General features: G+C 63.5%; 3 protein-coding genes across 8 annotated transcripts in view; 2 read left to right on the forward strand and 1 right to left on the reverse strand.

The window, feature by feature from the left end:
• WASF2 (WASP family member 2) overlaps positions 1 to 4,878 on the forward strand; it is a 33,071-nt gene extending 28,193 nt beyond the window's left edge. For all 3 annotated transcript variants that reach the window (XM_048073182.2, XM_048073183.2, XM_066982711.1), the window contains one exon: positions 310 to 4,878. In XM_048073182.2, the coding sequence (XP_047929139.1) occupies positions 310 to 467 (158 nt within the window). In that variant the 3' untranslated portion in view covers positions 468 to 4,878. The remainder of the gene's footprint in view (positions 1 to 309) is intronic.
• A 6,062-nt stretch (positions 4,879 to 10,940) lies between these two features.
• Positions 10,941 to 16,023, reverse strand: GPR3 (G protein-coupled receptor 3). Of its 2 annotated transcripts, none has more exons than XM_066982532.1 (2): positions 15,931 to 16,023; positions 10,941 to 12,102 (listed from the first exon to the last, which is right to left on the reverse strand). In XM_066982532.1, the coding sequence occupies exon 2, from the start codon at positions 12,084 to 12,086 to the stop codon at positions 11,100 to 11,102; it is 987 nt and encodes a 328-aa protein (XP_066838633.1). In that variant the 5' UTR covers positions 12,087 to 12,102; positions 15,931 to 16,023; the 3' UTR covers positions 10,941 to 11,099. The 2 variants fall into 2 exon arrangements, with proteins under 2 accessions (XP_066838633.1, XP_066838632.1); XM_066982531.1 differs by lacking the exon at positions 15,931 to 16,023 and adding an exon at positions 12,912 to 13,018.
• On the forward strand, positions 15,059 to 20,656 carry CD164L2 (CD164 molecule like 2). Of its 3 annotated transcripts, none has more exons than XM_066982534.1 (6): positions 15,059 to 15,306; positions 16,942 to 17,046; positions 17,460 to 17,537; positions 17,662 to 17,727; positions 18,376 to 18,541; positions 19,026 to 19,849. In XM_066982534.1, the coding sequence occupies exons 1-6, from the start codon at positions 15,093 to 15,095 to the stop codon at positions 19,039 to 19,041; spliced, it is 645 nt and encodes a 214-aa protein (XP_066838635.1). In that variant the 5' UTR covers positions 15,059 to 15,092; the 3' UTR covers positions 19,042 to 19,849. The 3 variants fall into 3 exon arrangements, with proteins under 3 accessions (XP_066838635.1, XP_066838634.1, XP_066838636.1); XM_066982533.1 differs by having other exon boundaries at positions 15,061 to 15,306; positions 17,659 to 17,727; XM_066982535.1 differs by lacking the exon at positions 19,026 to 19,849 and adding an exon at positions 20,139 to 20,656 and having other exon boundaries at positions 15,062 to 15,306; positions 17,659 to 17,727.
• The last annotated feature ends 1,026 nt before the right edge of the window (positions 20,657 to 21,682 follow it).

The raw sequence follows: 21,682 nt of genomic DNA on the forward strand, positions 1-21,682 counted from the left end.
TGTGCCCCTGCCTGCGCTTTGGGAGTGGCCGTGTCAGGGCTGGCGCGGTCCAGGTTTGCGAAGGGGAGTGCGTGTCAGTGGTGTGACCCTGCAGAGGAGCACGGAAACGATTCACTTGCCATTCCACCTGCCCACCCAGCCTGTCTTGGCTGTCAGTCACTATCAGTGTTATTCTGCAGCGTGTCCAATGCTCGCTGGCAGAGTACAGGCTGTCTTGCTCAGAGGGTTGCGTCGAAGGATGGCTGCCTTGGAGACTGCAGTGTGACCAAAGCCATTGAATGATCCCCTCCGTTGCCTTCTTCCCAACAGGCTTCCAGCTCCGCAAGGTGGAAGAGCAGCGGGAACAGGAGAAGCGGGACGTTGTGGGCAATGACGTGGCCACAATCCTGTCACGCCGCATCGCCGTGGAGTATAGCGACTCTGAGGATGACTCTTCGGAGTTTGATGAGGACGAATGGTCGGATTAACCACGGTCCTATCCCCTCTGTTCCTTTCCTTCCTGGGTTAACAACTTCCTAAAGAACCGGGTGGCCAAACCTGCCACCGTTTCCTTTTTCATCCTGTAACCAAAGATGTGCCAAGGGTTTTCAGACAACCACCAGCATGTCTCCCCTCTCCCTCCCCCTCCAGCTTTGGCAGGACTCTGTGCTCTTTGGGAAGCCTTTCCGAAAGGTCTCCTCGTGGACAGTGAGGATGGCGGCGCTGGGATTTAGCTGGAGGGAGCGTAACGGTTGCTTATTTAAGAGAGAGCTAAACCTCCAGATTCTCGATGCCACCAGGCAGAGCACATAAAACCCCTCCATCCTGAGGGATTTTTAAAGTAAAGATGGATGATCCTGTTGTGGCCACGCGGCCTTTCAGATGAAGGACATTTTCAGCTAGTTTTCTCATTGCAACAGCAGACAGTTGATCTAATGGCTCTTCCTCTCCAGTGAATACTGGTAGCGCTGCAAGAAAATGGGCTTTAAATGTCTGTTCTCTGCTGCATCCCGCTGTCAAATAATCAGTTTTTGGCAATAATGCACAATTCTTTCCCCTCTGACCCACCTCAGTATTTCCAGACTTCCCCCCCCCGTGGGTGCGCTTCCTGGCTCTAGGGCTGCGGAGCGCATTGGGTGCAATGTGAGGAGGGGCTTGCTGTTTTTTTCAGAGCTGCCTTTACCTTCCTTAAATCTCCTGGACTGCTTTGTCGAGCCTGCCAAAGGAGGCTTGCACGGAGGGATGCAAAGCCCGGGCAGAACGGTTGCTTGGCTTCCTGCCCCGGGGGGAGCAGAGCCACTGCCCCGCTGAGCCGCGTCTGAGCGGTGGCAGCTCCGCGTTGCCGACCTCTCCAGTTCGTGCCGGGAGCGTGCTTAAGAAAAAAAAAAAGAAGTGCCTAGAGCAGGGAGGTGGGTGGGTGGGGGGAAGGTTCTCTGACCGCCAGGCACTTTGGCCTGTTCAGGGCAATGCTGCAGCCAGCTTGAAGAGGTGCTTTTCTGGTGCAGTGACCATACTTTTTACACAGGGACTTGAGTAGCAGAAAATGCTGGTGTTACCCTTGCTTCCTCTTCCCTTCCACCTAAGGAAGGGAGTTTGTGTGCCTAAAAACATCCCGTGTGTGAACTTGAGTTGCCCGTTGGTTACATCAGACCTAACCTACGTATTTTTCCCCGCGTTTTGTTATTGTAGTTAATTTTAAGAAAATGTTTCTTCTCCTGGCTAACCCTACAGGTTCCCTGGCTGCTCACTACAGACACAGTACTGGCAGGGGGAGAAAATGGAGGACTTGAACTAGCTGACCTAGGTGTTACTGCTGTTTTATATTACATACAATATATGCATATCTTGGAAATCTAGAAACCAATCCCCCAATGCTGCAGACGCGCTTTTTGTATTTTCATTCGGATGTGACTGTCTCCGTCGGGGTCATGCAAGGAAGCAATTCCAAAGCCCTTCGGAGGTCGTGGGCCCAGCTGTTGTGGGGTGGGACCAGCAGCACATCCCGTTAAGACCAAATCTCCGACCTCTTTGCCTTTCTTAGCTGTCAAGTATTTTGCCAACCTGTGCCTGCTCGCTCTTCCCCGGCTTGCCTTGTTTAATGATGTTGCCGATACCTGCAATGCCAGGCCCAGCCCGAGGCTGCTGGGTTGCTGAAAATCCTTCTTGGGGTTTGATTGATGATTTCAGTTTGTGCCATTGAGTTCTTACCGATTTCTTGCGTGTGTTTGTGCATTTTTTAATCTTTGACAGAGCAGATGAGGGCCTGGAGGATGGGTTTTTCCAGGGCGTGGATCGAGCTGAGATCCAGCGCGACCCTGAGCACGGTCAGGAGAGATTTACTGGACCTCTGCGCCATTACGTTCTGTCAGCGAGTCAGCTGCAGAGCAGGATGCAAAGGGCACAGCCAGCGAGGCGTCCCGACGGGCTGGGAACATCTGAGCAGTGCTAGTTCCAGGTTCTGGAAGAGGGAACAAACCCCTCGAGTGCCAGCGAGCCGTTGTGCAGTGGAGGGACTTGGAAATGCAAACTGATTATTGCTGCGAGCTGGGGAAGGGGGGCTGGAGGAGAAGCGCTGCCGCTGTTTTTCTGCTCTTTCTGTAAGCATCCTCCTCTGGCCTCTCTTGGAGACAGGTTCCTGGGGAAAACGGACCTTTAAGCTAACCCGGGCTGACAGCATTAGCACACAGGGAAGCGAGGAGCTCACAAATGCCAAACCCGGGTTAATTTTAAATTGCCTTAAGTAGACTCGGCCCCTGTTGGGAAAGGGGAGCGAGTATTTCTGTCGCGTGAAATACAGAGAAGTGCCATGTTCAGTGCGACCCAGATGGATGGGCTGTCAGGCAGGGCCGTGCCTCGGGGCGCTGGGGACACGGTTGCCCCATGCTGCCTGTTGCACAAGGATGCCGTGTGGGTGGGTGATCGGCATGGCCGCGGGTGGAGTCCGCTCCTCCGACTGCCTCGCCTGCTTGCGAAGCCCTCCTGGCAGCGGGAGGGACGCTGCTTTGTCCGTGCAAGCCTGCTGTAACCACGGCTGCTTTCAAACGTGCTTTCCCAAGGTGAGAACCGAAATGGTTGGATCCTAAGCAGAGGGACCGTGGACAAGCGGGAGGGCTTCCTTTGTTTTGCGTTAAGTCTTTGACCGTGAAAAGCTCCAGCACGGAGATCCCTGAGAAACAACTGGTGTAAAGTGACCGTCTGAGAGCATCATTGCAAAATTGCAGAGCGCTGGGCCACCAAGTAAGCTTAGTATTTCTTAAACCAGTAGGGGAAGGGGAGAGTGCCAAAAACAACCTTTGCAAGGCAGAGCAGCTGTGCTGTACTGCAGGGCTGCTGCCCCACGTAGACCAAGGGCCTGCGCTCGACTCCCCTGCCATTTTTTGCTGGTCATTGCTTAGTCCTTTTCTTTCCGCGTCAGGCTGGCTTAGACAGAGAGCCTCGAGCATTTCACAAAGCCAAAAGCGAGAGCTGGCAGACTGGGTCCTCCCCTCTCTGCCTGCCCGGGGGGAAGCCCCCGTCTTCCCATTTCAGCCCGACTCGTGTCCGCGGGGAGACGCCGAGCCGGAGCAGCCGTTTCGCCCGTCCGGGAGCCCTTTGCTCCGGGCGTGCTGCCTCCCTCCCCGTGCACGTCGAGTTGGGGCAGGCCACCGCCGCCTCTCCTCCCCGGCGCCTCGCTCCTGGTTAAACATTCTCCCGGTGTCCTCGCCCGCAGTGCTTGGCTGCCGGCAGCCTCTCCCCCGCCACCCCTCCTTTGCGCGCGCAGGGAAAGCCTCGTCCCGGCTCCCCGGGCTCAGCCCAGAGCCTCATCTGCAGTCGGTGACCTTCACTGCTTTCTCCTCTCCTTATCAGACCCAAAGCACCAGACCAGATCGAGGGAAGGGGCTCCTGGAGGTCCCAGATGGCCGAGAAACTGTGCGGAGTGTCATTTCAGGGAAAGGATATTTTCAGTCCGTGAACTTATTTAACGTGCCTCTCCTGGAAGCGCCTGCCCTTGACGGGCTCGGAGGGGAGCCCGCGCGGGGCAGGTGCTGCTGCTCTGGGTCAGGTTTCCTTGCTGTTGGATTTGGGGCGTGCTTTTTTTTTTTTTTTTTTTTTCTCTTTCGGTTTTAAACAAAGCCTTGAAGTGGGAAGTGGATCGAATGGTTTTTATTACTGTATTAACGTGCATTTTAATTCATTTCAGAAACTAACTCATTTTTCTTCCTGATTAGAATGTCTTAGAATTAGGCGAGCTGTAACCCTCCCGAAGTGCCTTATTTTCCTATATATCATATAAATATATTTATAAGAGCAATTATTCCACTTGTATTGTAGGGGTTTATTGCTGAGCAGAGGATGGGGTGGGAGGAGGGGCCGGGGCCGTGCCCCGAAAGCCCCCGGCCACACCAGGGGCCAGGAGGGTGCTGCAGGACGGATACTCAGGGTGCAGGGGGTTACTCGCTTCAGACCAAAGGAGCTTCAGCAGAGAAACTCCATTTAAAAAACAAAAAAACCACCTCACAAGCAAAATACTGTAGACTCGTTTGCTTTGGGTTTATTTTTACCCCTGCAAAACAGACGCTGGCGGCCAGACCCTGCTGCCTGGGGTGCGTGTGCGCGCCGGGGGGAGCGGAGCCGGGTCCGTACCTGCGCAGCCGGGCGCAGACTCGCTGCCTCCTGTTTTCCCGTGTCCTGTCTGTCTGTACTTTTCTCTGTCGGTTGCCGTGTAAGCCAGGCTTTCCTGCTGCCTTTTTTTTTTTTTTTTTTTATAATCGGCTCAGTAACCCCTGGATGAAGATCCCAATTGCAATTTTTTTTGGTAATGTACATGTAAAAAAAAAAAAAAAAAACCCAACCACAAAACAAAAAAACAATTGTGATCCTTTTTTAAAACTGTAAACTTGATAAAAACCTTTCTATCCACTCGGTGCCTCCGTGTGTTACTCCAGGCGTGTGTGGGGAGCTGTGGGTGCTTCCTTAGCAGGGGGAAAGGGGCTGGTCCTGGGCACGGGGGCTGCTGCCGCTTGCCTGGCTCTTAATTTCTCCTGCCCGGGAGTGCGGCGGGGTGCCGGGCCGCGTGAGTGCCCTGCAGGGCATCTCCCAGGGCTGCTGGGCCAGAATTTGAGGAGCCTGGAGCGTTCGGCATTTCATCGAGGGCACCCAGGCTGGGTGCTGGAGGCTCCCGAAGGACACCAGTCCTGAGCTGCCTCCCCTGGGCCATCCCCGCAGAAATCCCCTCCAGTGCCGAAACGCAGCCAGGGCAGGTTGGGGGTCGCTGGGGGGGGGGGGTGGGGAGCTGAATCTGGGCAGCAGCACCCAGGAAATAACCCGGAGGAGCTGCCGGCCTCGGCGTGCTCCCTGCCGCACAAAATGAGCCCCTGCTCCTGCTCGCGGAGAGCACAGCAGCTGCGGCAGGGCTGGGAAGGGGCTGCCACCGATTTTTTGCCTCCATTTCAGCAACTCAAGGTCCCTGCTGCCATTAATCTCCCCAGCCAGAGCAGCTCTGGCTCGCAGCCCCGCTTTCAGGTGCGTTCTGTGGGCTCGATGCATGCCTGATTTTCGGGTGTGGGTCTTGCTGGTCGGGGGCACAACAGAAGGATCCGTCCCTGCCTTCAGCGCGGGCTGCGCCGTGCCAAATCCCCTTGGCTTCCAGGAGCCGCCCGTGTGCTCGCGCTGCAGCGCTGCGCCTTTCCTGGCTGACAATAGTCCCTGGCTGCAAAACCTCATTAGATTAATTGGCCTTGCCAGCTCCTGAACAAGCAAGCCCTTTACTCGTGCTGGGGCGCCGAGGGCAGGGGAAGGAGGCATCTCCTGGGCCTCGTGCTGCGTGTCCCGGCTGTTGGCTCCATCTCGTGTCCGGGAGGAGCAGCCTGGGGACCCCGGCTCCTTTTTCTGCGTGCGTTTGGCTGCAGCCAGAGCTGCCTCAATGCCTTTTGCTTTTCGGGGCCGTGTGCCAGCGCACAGCCCCGTGCTTTTGGGGGGTGCCAGCCCTCGCAAGTCATCTCCGCGTGCGTGCCGGGGGTGGTGGGAGCGCGGAGCTTTGTGCTGCTCCTCTGCGGGTACCTGGGGAGAGCTCCTGAAGATTGAGGAGCCTCCCGTCAGCTGCAGCTCCCAGCCCGGGCTTTAGCTCGGCGCGGGGAGGAGAAGCCCAGCAGCGAGATTAATTGCGTGCTGGTGCTCTCGGAGCCCGAGCCCTTTCCGTGAGCAGCAGTTTCCTATGGCGGAGCTGCTCGCAGCTGGGGAGAGTCTCTCGGGCTCTGCCTGTGCCTTGGCACTCCGGCCCTGGCCGGGGCGTTTGATGTGTTTGTGTGTCTGTCTGCCACGGAGCTCGGCACCGGATCACAGCTGGCCGGGCTCCGGCTTCACAGGAGCCCCCCGTCTCCAAAGACCTATTTAATTTTCTCCTTCAAGGTGGTGTTAGCAACACCCAGAAGATGCTGCCGGCTGCCTTGGACGAGTGGGCTGTGTGTCCTTTCCACCACTGACGTCAGCTTCTCTCCCTTAATTCCCCCTCTGGGACCGAAGCGAGTGCAGGCGCTGCCAGCTCTGATCAGCGTTAACAGCCTGCTCTCCCCGCGTGTGGCAGCGCGCTGCCGTGCCAATGTCACCCCCGACTCGCGCTGCCTCCCTCCGCCAAGCAGCCCTGGGTGGTGGGAGAGCACTACCCTCGTCCAAGTCCCCGGGAAGGGCCCGCCGCCAGCAGAGAGTCCCCGCTCCTCGCACGTAGGTGTGCTGAGATGGCAGCTCAGCCCCTGTAGAAATGGCTGACTCCTTCTCTCTCTCTTTCTGCCTTTTTTTTTTTTTAAATTTTTTTTATTTTTTTTTTCTCTCCTCTGCCTTTGCTGTTGCCTACGCGGTTGTGTGGGGAAGGCAATCGGCTCCCGTGCTGCGGATGGCTTTATCTGTAACTCTTCCATCTGCTCACAGCAGCTCGCAAATAACCACGGGGTGCCAGAGGAATTATGTATTTGGAGCTCAAGTTTCTGCAGGCTGGCAGGGCAGCGGCTCTGCGCCGGGCTCATCCGCTCCCACAAAGGCCAGCGCCTGCATGCGGAGGGCTTAAAGCAGCCGGCGCGGGGCTGGGGCTGCGGCGAGGGCCAAATCCTGCTCCCCGGCACCAAATTACGCTCCCCGTCGCCGTCCCCAGGCCAGGGCGACTCAGACAAAGCCGCAGCCTCGAGCCAGCGAGGGAGCCCGCTCCTCCCGGCACCCCGCGGCGCTGCCAGGCAGCCCGGGGCTCGCGGGGCGATGCCGCCTCCCGCATCTGCTGCTGCTGCAGGGAGAAATGAGAGGCTGCGAGGCAGAAATCGAGGCTTCCCGTAAACGGGAGGCTGCTGGATGCGAGGCAGAAATCGGGGCTTCCCATAAAGGAGAGGCTGCAAGGCAGAAATCAGGTTCCCATAAAGGAGAGGCTGCTGGATGCGAGGCAGAAATCGGGGCTTCCCATAAAGGAGAGGCTGCAAGGCAGAAATCAGGTTCCCATAAAGGAGAGGCTGCTGGATGCGAGGCAGAAATCAGGGTTCCCATAAACGAGAGGCTGCAAGGCAGAAATCAGGGTTCCCATAAAGGAGAGGCTGCTGGATGCGAGGCAGAAATCAGGTTCCCATAAAGGAGAGGCTGCTGGATGCGAGGCAGAAATCAGGGTTCCCATAAACGAGAGGCTGCAAGGCAGAAATCAGGGTTCCCATAAAGGAGAGGCTGCTGGATGCGAGGCAGAAATCAGGTTCCCATAAAGGAGAGGCTGCTGGATGCGAGGCAGAAATCAGGGGTTTCCATAAAGGAGGGGCTGCGAGGCAGAAACCAGGGGTTCCCATCCATTTCGGGGGCTTTTTTTGTTTACGGTTTCCCACCCCAAGCAGCGCTCTCAGCCAGGCGAAGGCGTCCTCCCCCTGGGAAGCAGCCGGTGCCTCCTGGGGCCGAGGCTCCGGTGGTGGCCGGGACCGAGGCGCTGCATCCCCTGCGTCCCCTGCATCCCCTGCCCCCTACGTCCCCTGCCCCCTGCCGCCCTCGGCATTTGGCGAAGCGCTTACAGCGGGGCCGCGTCGTGTTCATTTCCTGCCTGCTCCCGCTTCCAAGGAAACAAAATCCCCCAAGCCAGGGCTGAGGTTTCTCATTTAAATGGAACCCAGGCCAATAACCGGAGCTGCTCGGCCCTCTTTACGGCCTGGAGGTCCCAGCTCGGGGGGCCGGGGGGGCCGTGCTCCCCCCCCCGGCTGCTGCGCGGGCGGCGCTCGGCTCTGTGGCAGGCAGGTCAGTTGGGTTTTGGGGTGCTGGGGGAGGCTTTGGGGTCGCAGCAGCCTCCCTCCCTCCTTCCTCCCAGCTGGTTACTGGGAGCACTGGTGCCTGCTGCCCTTGCTCCCAGCGAAGGCCACGAGCTTGGAGCCACCGCCGAGCCCTGCTGCTGCCCACGGCAGGGCTGGGGGGCAAAACCCACGGCCCCACGCCGGCCCTGGCCCCCTTTGCTCGGCAGCACGGGCAGGGTTTGGGGGCGAGGGGCTGCCCCTGGCTTGCTGCAGCCCCCCCGGGGAGGCCAGGCCCTGCCAGATGTGCGCACAGCTGGGCGATGCCGTGCCCGTGTCCCGCTCGCAGCTCGTGTCTGGGCCCCCGTAGGCCCCCCCCCGGCATCGGTGGCACGGGGATGGCTGCGCAGCACCGGGGCACCTTCTCCTATAAATTCGACTCTTTATTTTTATAACCAACAAAGGGTAGCAGGCTGCGTGCTGCCGACCCCGTCCCCCAAAGTCCTGGAGCACCCAGGGGTGGCTCTGGGTTCACTCGGGTGCGTACTGGGGGAGCAAACAGCCCCAACCCAGCCCCCAGCTTCCTCCCTGCCCCTCCTCATCCCCATCCTACAGCAGGAGGGACTCGGATGCAGGGATGAGCCCCAGCGCCCGATTCCCACCCTGTGGGGGGGGGGGACACCGAGGCCGTTTCTCGCCGCCTGCATCCCGGTGGGACAACGCGGGTGGGGTGGGATTTGGGGATTTGTCCCCGTGCCCAGGGGAGGTGGCAGGAGGGACCAGCAGGGTTCCCCGCCGCGGGGAGGGTGGAGGGGCCGCGTCGCTCCCTCCGAAGACGTCAGCAGGGCGAGCACGAGGCAGAGAAGAGCCGTGTAAGCTGCCGGGTGACGGTGACACAGGAATAAATGGGTAGAAACCGCCCGTGAGTAAGCCGCGGCTGGGAACTGCGTGGTCCTTCACCACCAGGGGAGGTGGGTTTGGGAACAATCCCCCCAAAAAAGGGACGGAGGAGTCCGTGGCCCACCCCAAGGGTGCCCCGGGCATCTCCAACACCTGAGCTTTGCTCCTTTCCCCCTGGTTTAACCTCAGAGAGCACAAGGGGAGCCCCAAATTCCCCAGCCCCGTCCCCAGGGCTGAGCACAGCCCCTGGAGAGCCAGAGACCCTCTCCAGCTGCCCCAGCCCCTGTCCCCAACCCTGTCCCCGCTCAATGCTTGCTGCCACCTCCCCGTCCCCACGCTCAGCCCGTCGGTGTCCGGCGAGGGCCGCGACGAGGAAGGAAATCTTCGTTTCCTTCAGCGCCAGCCCCCGGGCCGCCGAGGTCTCCGAGCCCGAGGTGAAGCCGGGCCAGGGACGGGGGGGGGCTGCCAAAACAGCCCCCGGCCGCTGAGCCCCCGGCCTGGATGTCACCCCCCAGCGCCCCACATCCCGCAGGTTTGGGGCTGCTCAGGGGCCTGGGGGAAACCTGCAGCTCCCCGGGACGGTGCCGGGCGGCGAGAGCAAGGGGCACGAGGTGCAGGGCCCCGTTCCTGGGGGGGGGGGGGGCGAGCTGCCCTAATTAACCGCACGGTGATTAACCCTGCCTTATGGCCACCACCGGTGGGCACCCCGAGTCGTGTGCCAGCACAGGTCCTGGGAATCCCATGCCACCCCCGTGCCAACCCCCCCTGACCAAGCTGGGGGGGAATCATCAGCCCTCGCTCTGTTTGGGGCGTTATTTCTGCCCCGGGGGGGCTGCACGGCCGTGGCCCCCCCCTGCCCTCCCCCCGGAGCTGCTTTGAGGCTGGGGACCCCCGTGTTGCCCCCCCCCCAGGAAGAGATCCCGCTATCAGGATGCTTTGGGGGGGGGGGGGGGCGCTGTCACTGGGATTTCTTAATGGGAACGTTGGGGGACAAAGCGGGGAGAAGGCCCTGCCTGGGCACGGGGGGGGCACCAGCCCACTCCCCCCCCCAGCCGACACCACACAGCCGCATGTCACCGTATCACAAATTACTTTTATTTCCCCCCCCCCGAAGGCTGTAAACAAGAACCAGCCCCGTGCCCTGTGCAACACCGCAGCGAGGATTCCCCCCTCCCCGCCCAAGGGGCCCCCTCGCATCCATCCCCCCCCCCCCAAACCCCCCCAAAAAAATGTGCAAATCCCATCCCAGTGCAAAGAAACGCTTTGGTGAGCGGCTGGGGGGGGGGCAACCGGCAGCGGGGCGGCCCCGGGTGCGATGGGGGGGCTCTGAGGGGACACCCCGAGGCTGCTGGGGGGGGGGGCACCGAGCCCCTGTGGCCCCCCCCCCGCCCAAAGCCGGCGAGCACTAGAGGGCAGCAAGCCCCAGCGCTGCGCCCGGCCGGCAGGGAGGAATTACCCAAAAATAAATAATTTACCCGAAAAATAAATAGATGTATGGACAGCTGGGAGAAGGGGGTGGGTCCGGGTCCCTCCTTCTCTGGCAAGCGATTTCCCCCACTTACATCCCCCCCCCCAATAAATGTAAAAAATATATTTTAACTATCTGAGGTAAATAACGCTGTAAAAAGGCAAAGGGGAGCGAACGGTTCTGGCGTCGCCCCCCCCCCCTTAAAAAAATAACGCGTCGTAAATAGTTCTAAAGAAAATATGAGGATCTGCCCCCGTATCTCTCTCGCGCGCACAGAAATATAGATTATACTGTGGATAAAAAATACGCTTTTTTTTTTTTCTTCTGTAAATTCAAAAAGTGGAAAAATAGAGGGCGGGGGGGGGGGGTTGTGCACAAGAAGGGGAGGGCCGGGACGAGCTGCAGCAGCGTGCCTCCGGCGGGGAGGAGCGAGACGAGAAAGGAGGAAAAAATAAAAATTAATAAATAAAATAAATAAATAAAAGACCCCCGAAGAAAAGCAAGGCGTGCAGCCGGGCCGGGGAGGGGGCGGCGCGTCAGACGTCGCTGGGCGACCTGGAGCGGAAAGGCATGGTGGGGGAGAAGCACCCGCAGCACACGGCCCACAGCACCTTCTGGATCTCCTGGTTCCTGAAGGCGTAGATGACGGGGTTGAGCATGGAGTTGTAGGTGGCGGGGAGCAGCGTGACGTAGGTGTAGAGGGCCGGGTAGCTGTAGTCCCCCAGGAGGCAGTAGACGGCGAAGGGCAGCCAGCAGGACGCGAAGGTGCCCAGGATGACGGCCAGCGTGGCGATGCCTTTGCGCGTGGTGACGTAGTGGGAGCTGGCCAGGAAGTGTCTCTGCACGGCGATCTGCTGGGCGTGCCGGCAGACGATCCTGCAGATCTGCACGTAGAGCTGGAGCATCACCGCGAAGACCATGAAGAAGGAGACGGAGAGGATGATGAGGTGGTTCTTGGTCAGCGGCTTGACGACGCTGCAGGCCGAGGGCTCCTTCAGGCAGTTCCAGCCCATGACGGGCAGCAGCCCGTAGCAGACGGAGGCTCCCCAGGCCAGGACCAGCATGATGTAAGTCCTGGTGACCGTCCTCTCCGAGTAGTAGGTCAGGGCGTTGTAGAGGGACAGGTAGCGGTCGATGGTGATGGCCAGCAGGCTGCTGACGCTGGCCGTGAAGGAGGTGACCAGGAGCCCCACCGTCAGCAGGCTGACCGCCTCCGACGGGACGAAGTAGACGAAGGCGAAATGCAGGATGAGCCCCAGGCCCGCCAGGAGGTCGGCCGTGGCCAAGCTGCCGATGAGGAGGAACATGGGAGCCCGGAAAGCCGGCGTGTAGAAGATGACCACCACCACCACGGCGTTCTCGCAGGAGATGATGGTCCCGGAGACGCAGAGCACCACGTCCCAGGGGTTCAAGGCCAGCGGCTGCACCACGGATTCCAGGTCCAAGGAGCCGCCGCTCCCGTTCCTGGCCGCGAACCAGCCTCGCTGGCCCGCGCTGGAGTTGCGAGGCCCGTCCTCCATCATGCTGCCGGAGGCTGACCTGCCGGAGCCGAAAGCGAGGGGACCCCATCAGCACCCCCGTGCGTCCCCGTGCCACCCAGCCCTGCGCACCCGGGTGTCCCCCCCCCGGGGCTTCCCCAAAAAGTCGTCCCCACGATCACGGGCAGAGCGGGATGGAGCAGCACGCTCGGGGCACGCTCATCGTTGGCCCAAAGAGGGCATTTTTCCAGACGAGCTTTGGTTTGGCTTTGGTTTTTCTTCTTTTGTGGGGAAAAATAAATAATTTTTGCATTGATAAAGGAAGGAGGAAAAATAAATAAATAAAAGCGGAGAGCTCAGCCCGCTCGCTCCTGCCTGCATTAGCTGCCGGGGGGGGGGGGGGACGGGACTGTGCATGGCACGGTTTGGGTGGGTGAATACTCGGAGTGGGTCTGGCCTCGCTGTCCTGCCCCCCCAGCTAATGTCCCCCCCACCCTTAAAAAAAAAAAGGAGGGGCGATGTTATGGGGATGAACAGCAGCAGGTGAAAGGGGCGGCCCCACCACCCCGGGGTCCAGCCCACCCCCTTCAGCATCCCAGCGGGGGGGTCCCCTGCCGGGGGGGCTGGGAGGGATGCTCTGGGAGGGCAGCACAGCCCCAGCGTGGGGGGGGCACCTTGCTCCCCTTACGGTACTTCACCCAAGCAAGCTCACACCCCTTCCTTGGTGCCCCCCCAAAATTCCTTGTGCCCCCCCCAAAAATCCCCGCTGCCTCCCCCAAAAACTCCCGGTGCCTCCCCCAAAATTCCCGGTGCCCCCCCCAAAAAAATCCCTGTGCCCCCCCTCCCCAAAGGCCGGTGCCAGGCGCTCACCTGCCGGGATGCTCGGCCGCAGCCCGGGCTGGGGGCCCGCTGCCATGGGCGCCGCCGAGTTATAGCGACCGAAGCCCTCCGGGGGGGTGGGGGGGGTGACTCACCGCCGCCCCCCCCCCCCCCCAAAGCAGCCCCGCTCCCCCCTCTGTGACGTCAATAGCGCGCCGGAGCCAATCAGCGCCCCGCAAAGCAGCGCGGGCGCGCGCGCGCCGCATAGTAATCGCAGCGGGGCTGGAGCTGCCCATTCATAAAAACAGCCCCCCCCCCTACACACACACACCCCCAGCCCGGCCCACGCCCGCCCCCCTTTATTCACCCCCCCCCCCCGACCCACACCAAAGGCCCCCCCCGACGGCTCGGGTTCCCCCCGCCACGTCCTTGCGAAGCCCTTGCAGGGCCGTGATGCAGAGCCCTGCAAATGCCCCCCCCCAAAAAAATTCCCCCCCCCATTGCAGAGGTTTGGGGGTTCTCCTCGGGGGTGGGACGGACGTGGGGGCGGCCGTGGGAGGCTCCGCTCGGGGAAGGGATGTGGGGGCGGCCGCGGGGGTGCGAAGAGGGATCCTCCCCCACCCTGCGTGGCTGGGGGTGCTTGGACCCCCCCCCTCGCTCCGGGGCCGGAGCGCTCCGTCTGGCTTTCCCACGCGGGAATCATTAGCCCTGAATAATTAATTCATCGCCGGGAGAGCCGGGAAGGGCTGGCCCGGCGCGGGGTTGCGGGAAGGGCGGCTGGCAGGGAGGAGGAGAAGGAGGAAGAAGAAGAGGAGGAGGAGGAGGAGATGCACCCCCGGGACCCTCCTAGGCCCACCCCGAGCAGGATTTGCCCCGCGGGGGGGCCCGGGCGAGACCCTACAGGGGCATGGGGCGGGGGGGGTGCCTCAGCTCACCGGGATCGGCTGCGAGCATCCCATCGGAGCACAGCGCCCGGCGGGGGGGCTTGGGGGGGGGGAGACCCCCGACGGTCAGGGGGAGATTGGGGGGGCTCGGCCCGGCAGGAGCTGTTCGCAGTCCTGAACCCCGGGGGGGGGGGTTCCCCCCCCCGGTGCTGCGACCCCAGAGGGATCCCCCACCACCACATCTGGCGTGTGCAGTGTATATACGGCGTATGCAGTTCGTGGTGGTGTGGGATGCGTCCTGTGTGCCGTGTGTGTGGTGTGTGCAGTGCGTGTGCAGTGTGCGTGTGCAGTGTGTGCAGTGCGTGCAGTGTGTGCAGTGTGTGCAGTGTGTGCGTGCCGTGTGTAGCTTATACACAGCACACGCAGTATGTGCGCGGTGTATGCACGGTGCGCAGCATGCATGGGCCGTGTGCTGTGCGTAGGGCGAGCAGCATGCAGCGTGCACACAGCATGCAGTGAGCGCAGTGTGTGGGGTGTGCAGTGCCTGCTCAACATGCAGTGTGCGTGCAGCGTGCACACAGACACAGATGTGTAAGCAGGGTGCGCAGTGCGCAGTGTGCGGGCAGTGTGCGGGCAGTGTCTGCAACATGTGCGGTGCGTGTGCAGTGCATGGCGTGTGCGTGTGTGCACAGTGTACATGCAACATGTGTGGCGTGCGTGCAGTGTGAGCAGTGTGAGCAGTGTGAGCAATGTAAGCAGTGTGAGCAGTGTGAGCAGTGTGAGAAGCATGTGCAGTGTGAGCAGAGCGAATAGTGAGAGCAGTGTGAGCAGTCTGTGCAGTGAGTATTGTGAGCAGTGCGTGCAGCGCATGCAGTGAGATCAGTATGCGCAGTACATGCAGTGTGAACAGTGCAAGCCATGTGAGTAGTGTGAGCAGTGCAAGCAGTCCATGCAGTGCGAGCAGTGTAAGCAGTGTGAGTAGTGTGAGCAGTGCAAGCAGTGCGAGCAGTGTAAGCAGTGTGAGTCGTGTGAGCAGTGCATGCAGCGCGATCAGTGTAAGCAGTGTGAGTAGTGTGAGCAGTGCAAGCAGTCCATGCAGTGCGATCAGTGTAAGCAGTGTGAGTAGTGTGAGCAGTGCATGCAGCGCGAGCAGTGGGAGCAGCACAACCTGCAGCCTGCGGTTCTGCGGGGGGGGGGCCGCAGCCGCGGTTTTCCCACGGGCAGGCGGGGGCAGCCTGGGGGCTGGGCCCCCCCCCCTGCAGGGGCCGGGCCCCCCGGGGCGGGGCGGGGCGAGGCGAGGCCGCCCCCTGCCCGCCCCCGCCGCCGGGGCCGCCTCCCGCGGGCGCGCATGTGCCCGCGGCACCGCTCCGCGCCGCTCTCCCGGGAGCTCCGCAGCTGGCACCTCCCGCCGGGCCGAGCCGTGCCGGGCCGTGCCGAGCCGTGCCGGGCCGTGCCGGGCCGTGCCATGGCCCCGCCGTGCGCCGGGGCGCTGCGCTGCGCGCTCCTCTGCGCGTTCCTTTGCGCGCTCCTGTGCGCGCAGGGCCCCGCCGCCAGCCGCGCAGGTAGGGACCGGCCCCGGGGGGGGAGGGTGCTGGGGGGGGCGCGGTGCTTTAGGGCAAGCCTAACTCCGGGGTGGCGTTTCACAAGGGTTCCCCCTACAAGCCAGGAGCCCCCCCCCCCCCCCCCCCCCCGGACCCCCTGCCCCGCAGCCCGGCCCATGGCACCCCTGGGACCCCGCTGGCACCGGTTTGGGGCCGGGACCACCGGGGTGTGGGGGGCGTGGGGGGGTGTCCGTGTGCGGGGCGCAGCATGCAGGCCCCTCTCTGAAAGAAGTCGGGGTTGGAGCACGAAGCCCTCGCCGTCCTGGCCCGGGTGCCCGCAACCCCAAACATGGGCTATGGGAACCCCAAACATGGGCTATGGGAACCCCAAACATAAATGATGGGAACCCCAGGCTCGAATTATGGGAACCCCAGAATTTCTGCTGCTCCCCTTCTCCCGTCCTCCCACTGCTTATAGGAACGGGAGCCTCGCGGGACACCGGGACGGGGCGACCTCAGCCAGCCCCGCTGCCCCCCTCCCGGGTTTCCCTCCCCACACCTGCCGGCAGGAGCGGGAGCCGACGTCGTTGGGCTCAAACGTCTGTTCCTGTGCCTGCTGCGATAAAAATAACTTAAATTACAAACCTGCCTGAAACGCTGCGAACAAAGTCCTACTTTCCCATTGGTTCCCCGCGGGTCTCCGAGCCCCGCAGGGAGGGGGCCAGCGCCGTGCCCACCACGCCGTAGCCATGGCAATGGGTCCACAGCATCCGACTTCCAGCCTCGTGCCACCGGGTGCCCGCTTTGCTTTTTGCTGCGGGGGGCACTGGGGGAGAAGAAAGAGGCCTCTCGGCTCAGTCAAGAGGAGTTTGAGCAGCCAGGCCTGGCCCGGGCAGCCTGCAGGACCCTAAAAGCTGTTTGAAGCCTGGGGTTGGGGCCGCAGACCCCATAGGGAGTTGGTGTGCCTGGGTGTCCCCCGCTGCAAACCGCTGCCCATGGGGTAGGGACGCAGCAAAGCCCGGCACGAGGCTGGCCCAGGAGGCCACCAGCACCCACTTTGTCCCCCCAAAAAGTCTGCAAACGGGTTCTCCCCTGGGAAAAACAGCTCCCGGCCCCTTCCCGGGATGGTGCAAGCGCGGTCGCGGGCGTGGGATGCGTGAGCTGGGTGCAGGGAGGGCCCGGCCGCGGCTCCCCGGAGCCCGCTGCAGCCTCCCTCGCTGACAGTCATCACGTTAAATTAATGATGAGCGCGTGTGGGGGAAGAGCTGCTGGCGGAGCAGCGCCACGAACGCCCAAGTGACTCACAGAGCCTGAGAGATGGGGAGCGGGGGGCACCCGGGGGGGGGACAACCAGGGCACGGAGGTGCCGAGCATGCGAGGTCGGGAGCAACCAGGCCGGTACTGCTGCCTTGTGGCTTTTAAACTTCCCCAAAAAGATCCTGAGCGGGGATGGGCTTGTGCTGTGCCGTGGTTGTGGGTGATGGGGTGAGCCCCACACACCCAGGGTGGCCATGGGGTGGGGGGTGTCACCTCTCCGGGGGGGCTGCAGCCCGACAGGATGGGGCTGTTGATCCTTGGAGCAGCGGGATGGGGACAGGCAGGTCCCTGCAGGACGGGTGCTGGCCCTCCCCCTGCTCTTATCCCTGGTTTTTGCAGGAGAGTGCGGCGAGCTGCGATCCTGCGAGACATGCACCGCCGGCACCGCCTCGCCCAACGGCTCCGCCTGCGTCTGGGTGGGCTGCGGCGCGCCCCAGGAGCCAGGTGAGGGGGCTCAGCCTCGGGGGGGGGCGGCGAGCATTAGGGGTCCCACAACCCCGTGTGCCCGTAGCCAGACCTTACCCCAGGCCTCCAGCCCAACGCCAGGCGGCTGCGCTCTCTTGTTGAGCTGTCAAAGCCAGCTCAGCACCCTTGGGTGCGTGGCCCCGGCTGCTTTCCACAGTCAAGGTCCACCTCGCCTGGCCCAGCACGGCTCCATCCTCCAGCTTTAAGCCCAGCTGCTCCCTGCGGGGTTTTGGTGCCCCCTGCTCCCGGCCACCCTGGGTTTGGGGCAGCTCTGAGAACCCTCCACGTGGCCGGGGTGCGGGTGCCGCAGGGAGACGCGTGCCCAGGGCAGGACCCGGTTTATGGGGTGCTCTAGGGTCCCTTTGGGAAACTCCTGCTCCCTTTTCCCGCAGAGACCTGGAGCTGCGTGCAGAGAGGGGCGGCAGCACGGGGGACGTGCGTGCTCTACAACACTACCGCCCTGTGCCCAGGTAACCCCACGCCCCCAGCGGAGCCCGGCCTTCGGGCTGGGGGTGCTGCTGGGGGGGTCGAAATCCCACAAGGCGATGTCACTTGGCACCCCATCTTCCCCCTTTTCTCTGTCGCCTCCAGCAGCGCTGAAATCCCCCACCAAAGAGCCCCCGCAGCCCCCTAGCAAGGAGCCAGTGACGCATTCGCCACGTGAGTGGGGTTGGGGCTGGGGGGCCGGGGTGGCACCGGTGGGATGGGACCGGCCGCTTCCCTTTGTGTCCCCTGGGGAGGGATGAGCGGTGCCACCCTCCTGGGGTTGCACTGATGGAGATTAAACCGTGCCTGTGCCCACGGGGTGCCAGCCCTGTCCCCATGGTCACAGCTCGGTCCCTGTCCCCCCCCCTTCTCACCCTGAGCAGTGCTGCAGTGATGGCAGGAAGGGGCTGGGGGTCCCCCAACGCGCTGCAGCCCCCAGATAAACAGGAGGTGGGGGAACTGGGGAGCACCGGGGTGAGGGAACTGGGGGGCACCAGGACGAGCAGCAGCTCGGATTTTCCTTGCCGGGGGGGGCGTGGGGAGGACAGGCAGCAGGCGAAGGGGCTGGGAGCGGAGGAGCCTCTTCCAGGAAACGGGATCTGGAGTGCACTGGGCTCGCTGCGACCGTAACCGGAGCCGCTGCCCTCTGAATTATTGATGCCAGCGGGCTGCTCCGGCACGGGAGGGGGCTGAGGGGGGGGGCACATCCCTCCCTTTCCTCCCTCGGACCCCCAAATCCCCTCCCCGTCCTTGCTGGGGATGGCTTGGGGGGGGGGACAGCGGTACCCATAACGCCCCCCCCTCTCTTCCCCCTGCCCCCAGGTACCAGCACCACCAGCGCCCCGCTGACCGGCAGCCCCGAGTTTCACCCCCCCGGCTTCGACACGGCCAGCTTCATCGGCGGCATCGTGCTGGTGCTGAGCGTCCAGGCCGTCGTCTTCTTCATCATCAAGTTCATCAAGTCGAAGGACAGCACCTACCAAACGCTGTAAGGCTCCCGAGCCCCCTCCCGCCCCCCCCGTACTCCCGGGGGGGGTCACGCCGCCACGTGCCTGGGCTAAGCCCCCCCTAGAAGCCATAAATCGGGGCGGCCCCGGGTCCCGTCTCGCCGTGTCCCGTCTCGCCGCTGAGTGTTGTCTCCCGTGGCTGTTCGTCCGTCCCCTCCTTCTTGGGGGGGGGACAGTTTTGGGGCTGGGGGGGGGGTGGGGAAAGGATTAAACCCATCTCCTTGTCGGTGTCTGGCCGTCCTGCCTCCTGTCTGTGCGCTGCTGCCTGGCCCCATCCTGCCTCCGACCCCATAGGGAACACGGAGCCCCCCGAATCCGCCCCGTGAGGCTGAGCCAAGGGGGGGCCGTGCTCTTCCCCCCCCCTCGCCCCCCTTTCTCATGCCCACCCACCGTGGTGCTGAGCCCCTCTGGGGCTTCTAACGCGGGGGGGCCGTGCCCCGTCTCTCTTTCCTTGCACGCTGCCAGAGAGGACAACCAGTAGGTGCTGGGTGCTGGGTGGGGGCTGCCCCCCGCGCCCCCACGGCTTCGCCCTTCCCTCGCCCCTCCTTTTGGGGTGGGGGGGGGGAAAGGGGCTCCTTCCCTCTTTCCTGGCCTGCATGACAGGGGGGGCTTCTCCGCTGGTGTGCTGTTCTCCTGGGGCTGCTTACCCGCTGGAAGGCCGGGGGGGGTCCCCTGCCACCCCCGCTTCCCGGCGCGGAGCCCCGGGTGGGACACGGCTGAGTGCCACGGCCCTGTCACCCCGGGGGGGTGTCCCCAGCCCCGGTCACCTCCGTCCCCGCGGAGGTTGGGTGCAGCCCCCTGTCCCCGTGAGCCCCTCTTTGGGATGGGAGCTGCGGCTCTGGTTAGAGAGCACCCAGTAGCGTGCGCCCCCCCCATCCCACGGGTGCCCCCCAGTCCCATGGGTGCACCCCCTGCCCCATTGTCCCCTGCCCACTGCTCGGGGCTGGCTCTGGGGTCCCCTTTTCCTCCTGGCTCCAGCACCCCAGTGCCTTCGCAGCCTGCGGGGTCCCAGCCCCAGGCACCGTGTCCCCAGTGTGTCCCCCCCGCCAGCAGCCCCCCGGTGCCCCCAGCCCCTCCGCGCCCGTTGGAGGAGCAGAGCCAGGCCCTTGCTGTGTGCTTTTGCTGTGCCTCTGTGTTGCTGCCGGGGATGGGGGGGGGGGACACAAAGGGGGGGTCCCCGTGTCCCCCCCCGCCCTCTGTGTGCTGTTTTGGGGAGGGGGGTGCGTGCTGTGTGCTGTGGGGTGAGACTTGTAGCTCCGGCTGCCCCCATTAAACTCTGCGAGGTGGTGTCCGTGTGTCCGCCCCTGGTGGGCCTGTGTCGTGTCCTGGGGGGGGTCGTGGAGCCGGGGGGGGGGGCATGGCAGCAAAAACCCCGTTCCCCCCATCCCTTCCCTGCAGCAGCTCCCATCCACCCCAGTTCCTGGGTGCGGGACCACCCCTTCCCCGGGGCATTGCCCCCCGGGTGGGTGCTGCGGGGTGGGCGCTGGGGCACCCCCTGCTCCAGGGGGGCCGTGTGTGTTCCCCCTTCCCCCCCCAGGCCCTTTTTTTCTACGTGCCCTTCTCTGTCCGCTGCCCTAGGATCTGAGGCCGGGGCCGTGCTCTCCTCGTCCCCCCGGGGAGGCAGAGAAGAGGCCGGCGCTGCCGCGTCCCCGTCCCTGGCCAGGACCCTCCCGCCTGGCCGCGGGGCCCCCCCCCAGCACCACAACTATGCAAAGCTGTCCTCTCTGCCCCGGGGGGGCTGCAGGACCCCCCCCTCCGAGCCCTGCGCGTAGGGGGGCCGGGGCTGGGACGTGCCACCCAGGCCTGCCCTATGTCCCCAGCGTGGCTGGGGACGCTTCTGGGGTGTTGGTGGCTGCGGTTGTGTCCCCCCCCCCCTCCGAGGGGGAGCTGGGGTGGGGGGGCCCCTCCAGCTCCAGCCCAGCCTTGGGGACCCCCCTGTGCTTACCAGGAGGAGCCCAGGAAGCTGGGCAGTGGGAGGACACTTGGCCACAGTCATTGGGGGGGGGTGTTTGCCACCCCAAGCCCCCCACCCCGTGCCAGGCAGAGCCTGGGCTGGCGCAGAGGGGGCTGAGACCCAATAAAGGATTTTCCTCCTATTTCTGGTGTCCGTGTCGTGGTTACCCCCCCATGCACCCCCCCCTTCCCCGTCAGCATCCCACCCTGCAGTGCCCTCTCGGGGAGGGGGGGGGCACCTCTCCTGGCCCTGGGGAGGCTGCAGGGGCCGGGGGGGGTGGGATTTGGGGAAGCGCTGGGCTGGTCCCCAGCGTAGTGCGGTGATGGGGAGTGGGGAGGCTGTATGGCTGCATCCAGCCCCCCCAAACCCCCCTGCCCCAAGTTTGGGGACGAGGAGACGCGTTTCCATCCCGCAGCAGCCGGGGCGGAGGCTGGGCGGTTGCAGCCTCCGCACCCCCGGGCTCTGCCTTTCCCGAAACTGCGGGGTGCTGAGCAGCGCGCCCGGGCAGGGCTCCCTGTCCCCGTGTCCCCAGGCGCCCGGCGTCCCCGCTCCTCCCTTTTGCCCACGGCTGGCCCAGCCCTGGGCCGGGAGATGGCTGCGCAACGTCTGTCTGTGTCTGTCTGTCTGTCGGCGGTTTGGCTGGCTGGGCAGCCGTTCGGCTGTGCCGTGGTTTGGCTGCCAGCGCGAGGGCCCGGTGGCCTGGCCGGTGGCACTGCTGGGCCACTTGTCCCCCGTGCCCTGCGGCTGTGCCCCTGCTCCGGGTCCCCGTCGTGACCTGGGAACCCCTTGTACCTGAGGCTGTCCGCTGGGGATGCGGTGGGGACACGGTGGGGGGGACGTGATGGGGACAGGATGGGGACACAATGGGGAAGTGATGGGAGACACAATGGGGACACGATGGGAGACACGGTGGGGACACAATGTGGGGATACATGGTGGGGACACGATGGGGACACGATGGGGATGTGATGGGAGACGTGATGGGCATGGAATGGGGACACTGGACACGATGGGGGGGTACGTGATGGGGACACGATGGGAAATACGACGGGCATGGGATGGGGACACAATCAGGACACAATGGGGACCCAGCGGTGTCAGGGGTGCAATAAGGACCTGATGGGGACACAGGGGGGCCCCCCAGCACCTGCCCCCCCGGGAAAAACAC

The sequence above is a fragment of the Anser cygnoides genome, chromosome 24, assembly GCF_040182565.1.
Source record: "Anser cygnoides isolate HZ-2024a breed goose chromosome 24, Taihu_goose_T2T_genome, whole genome shotgun sequence".
Taxonomy (NCBI): Eukaryota; Metazoa; Chordata; class Aves; order Anseriformes; family Anatidae; genus Anser; species Anser cygnoides.

Coding starts and splice junctions, on each gene's coding strand:
- GPR3 (XM_066982532.1), bottom strand. CDS start 12,086: ATGATGGAGGACGGGCCTCGCAACTCCAGCGCGGGCCAGCGAGGCTGG.
- CD164L2 (XM_066982533.1), top strand. CDS start 15,093: ATGTGCCCGCGGCACCGCTCCGCGCCGCTCTCCCGGGAGCTCCGCAGC. Junction 17,047..17,459: donor CGGCGCGCCCCAGGAGCCAG/GTGAGGGGGCTC, acceptor CTTTTCCCGCAG/AGACCTGGAGCTGCGTGCAG. Junction 17,728..18,375: donor GCCAGTGACGCATTCGCCAC/GTGAGTGGGGTT, acceptor CCCTGCCCCCAG/GTACCAGCACCACCAGCGCC.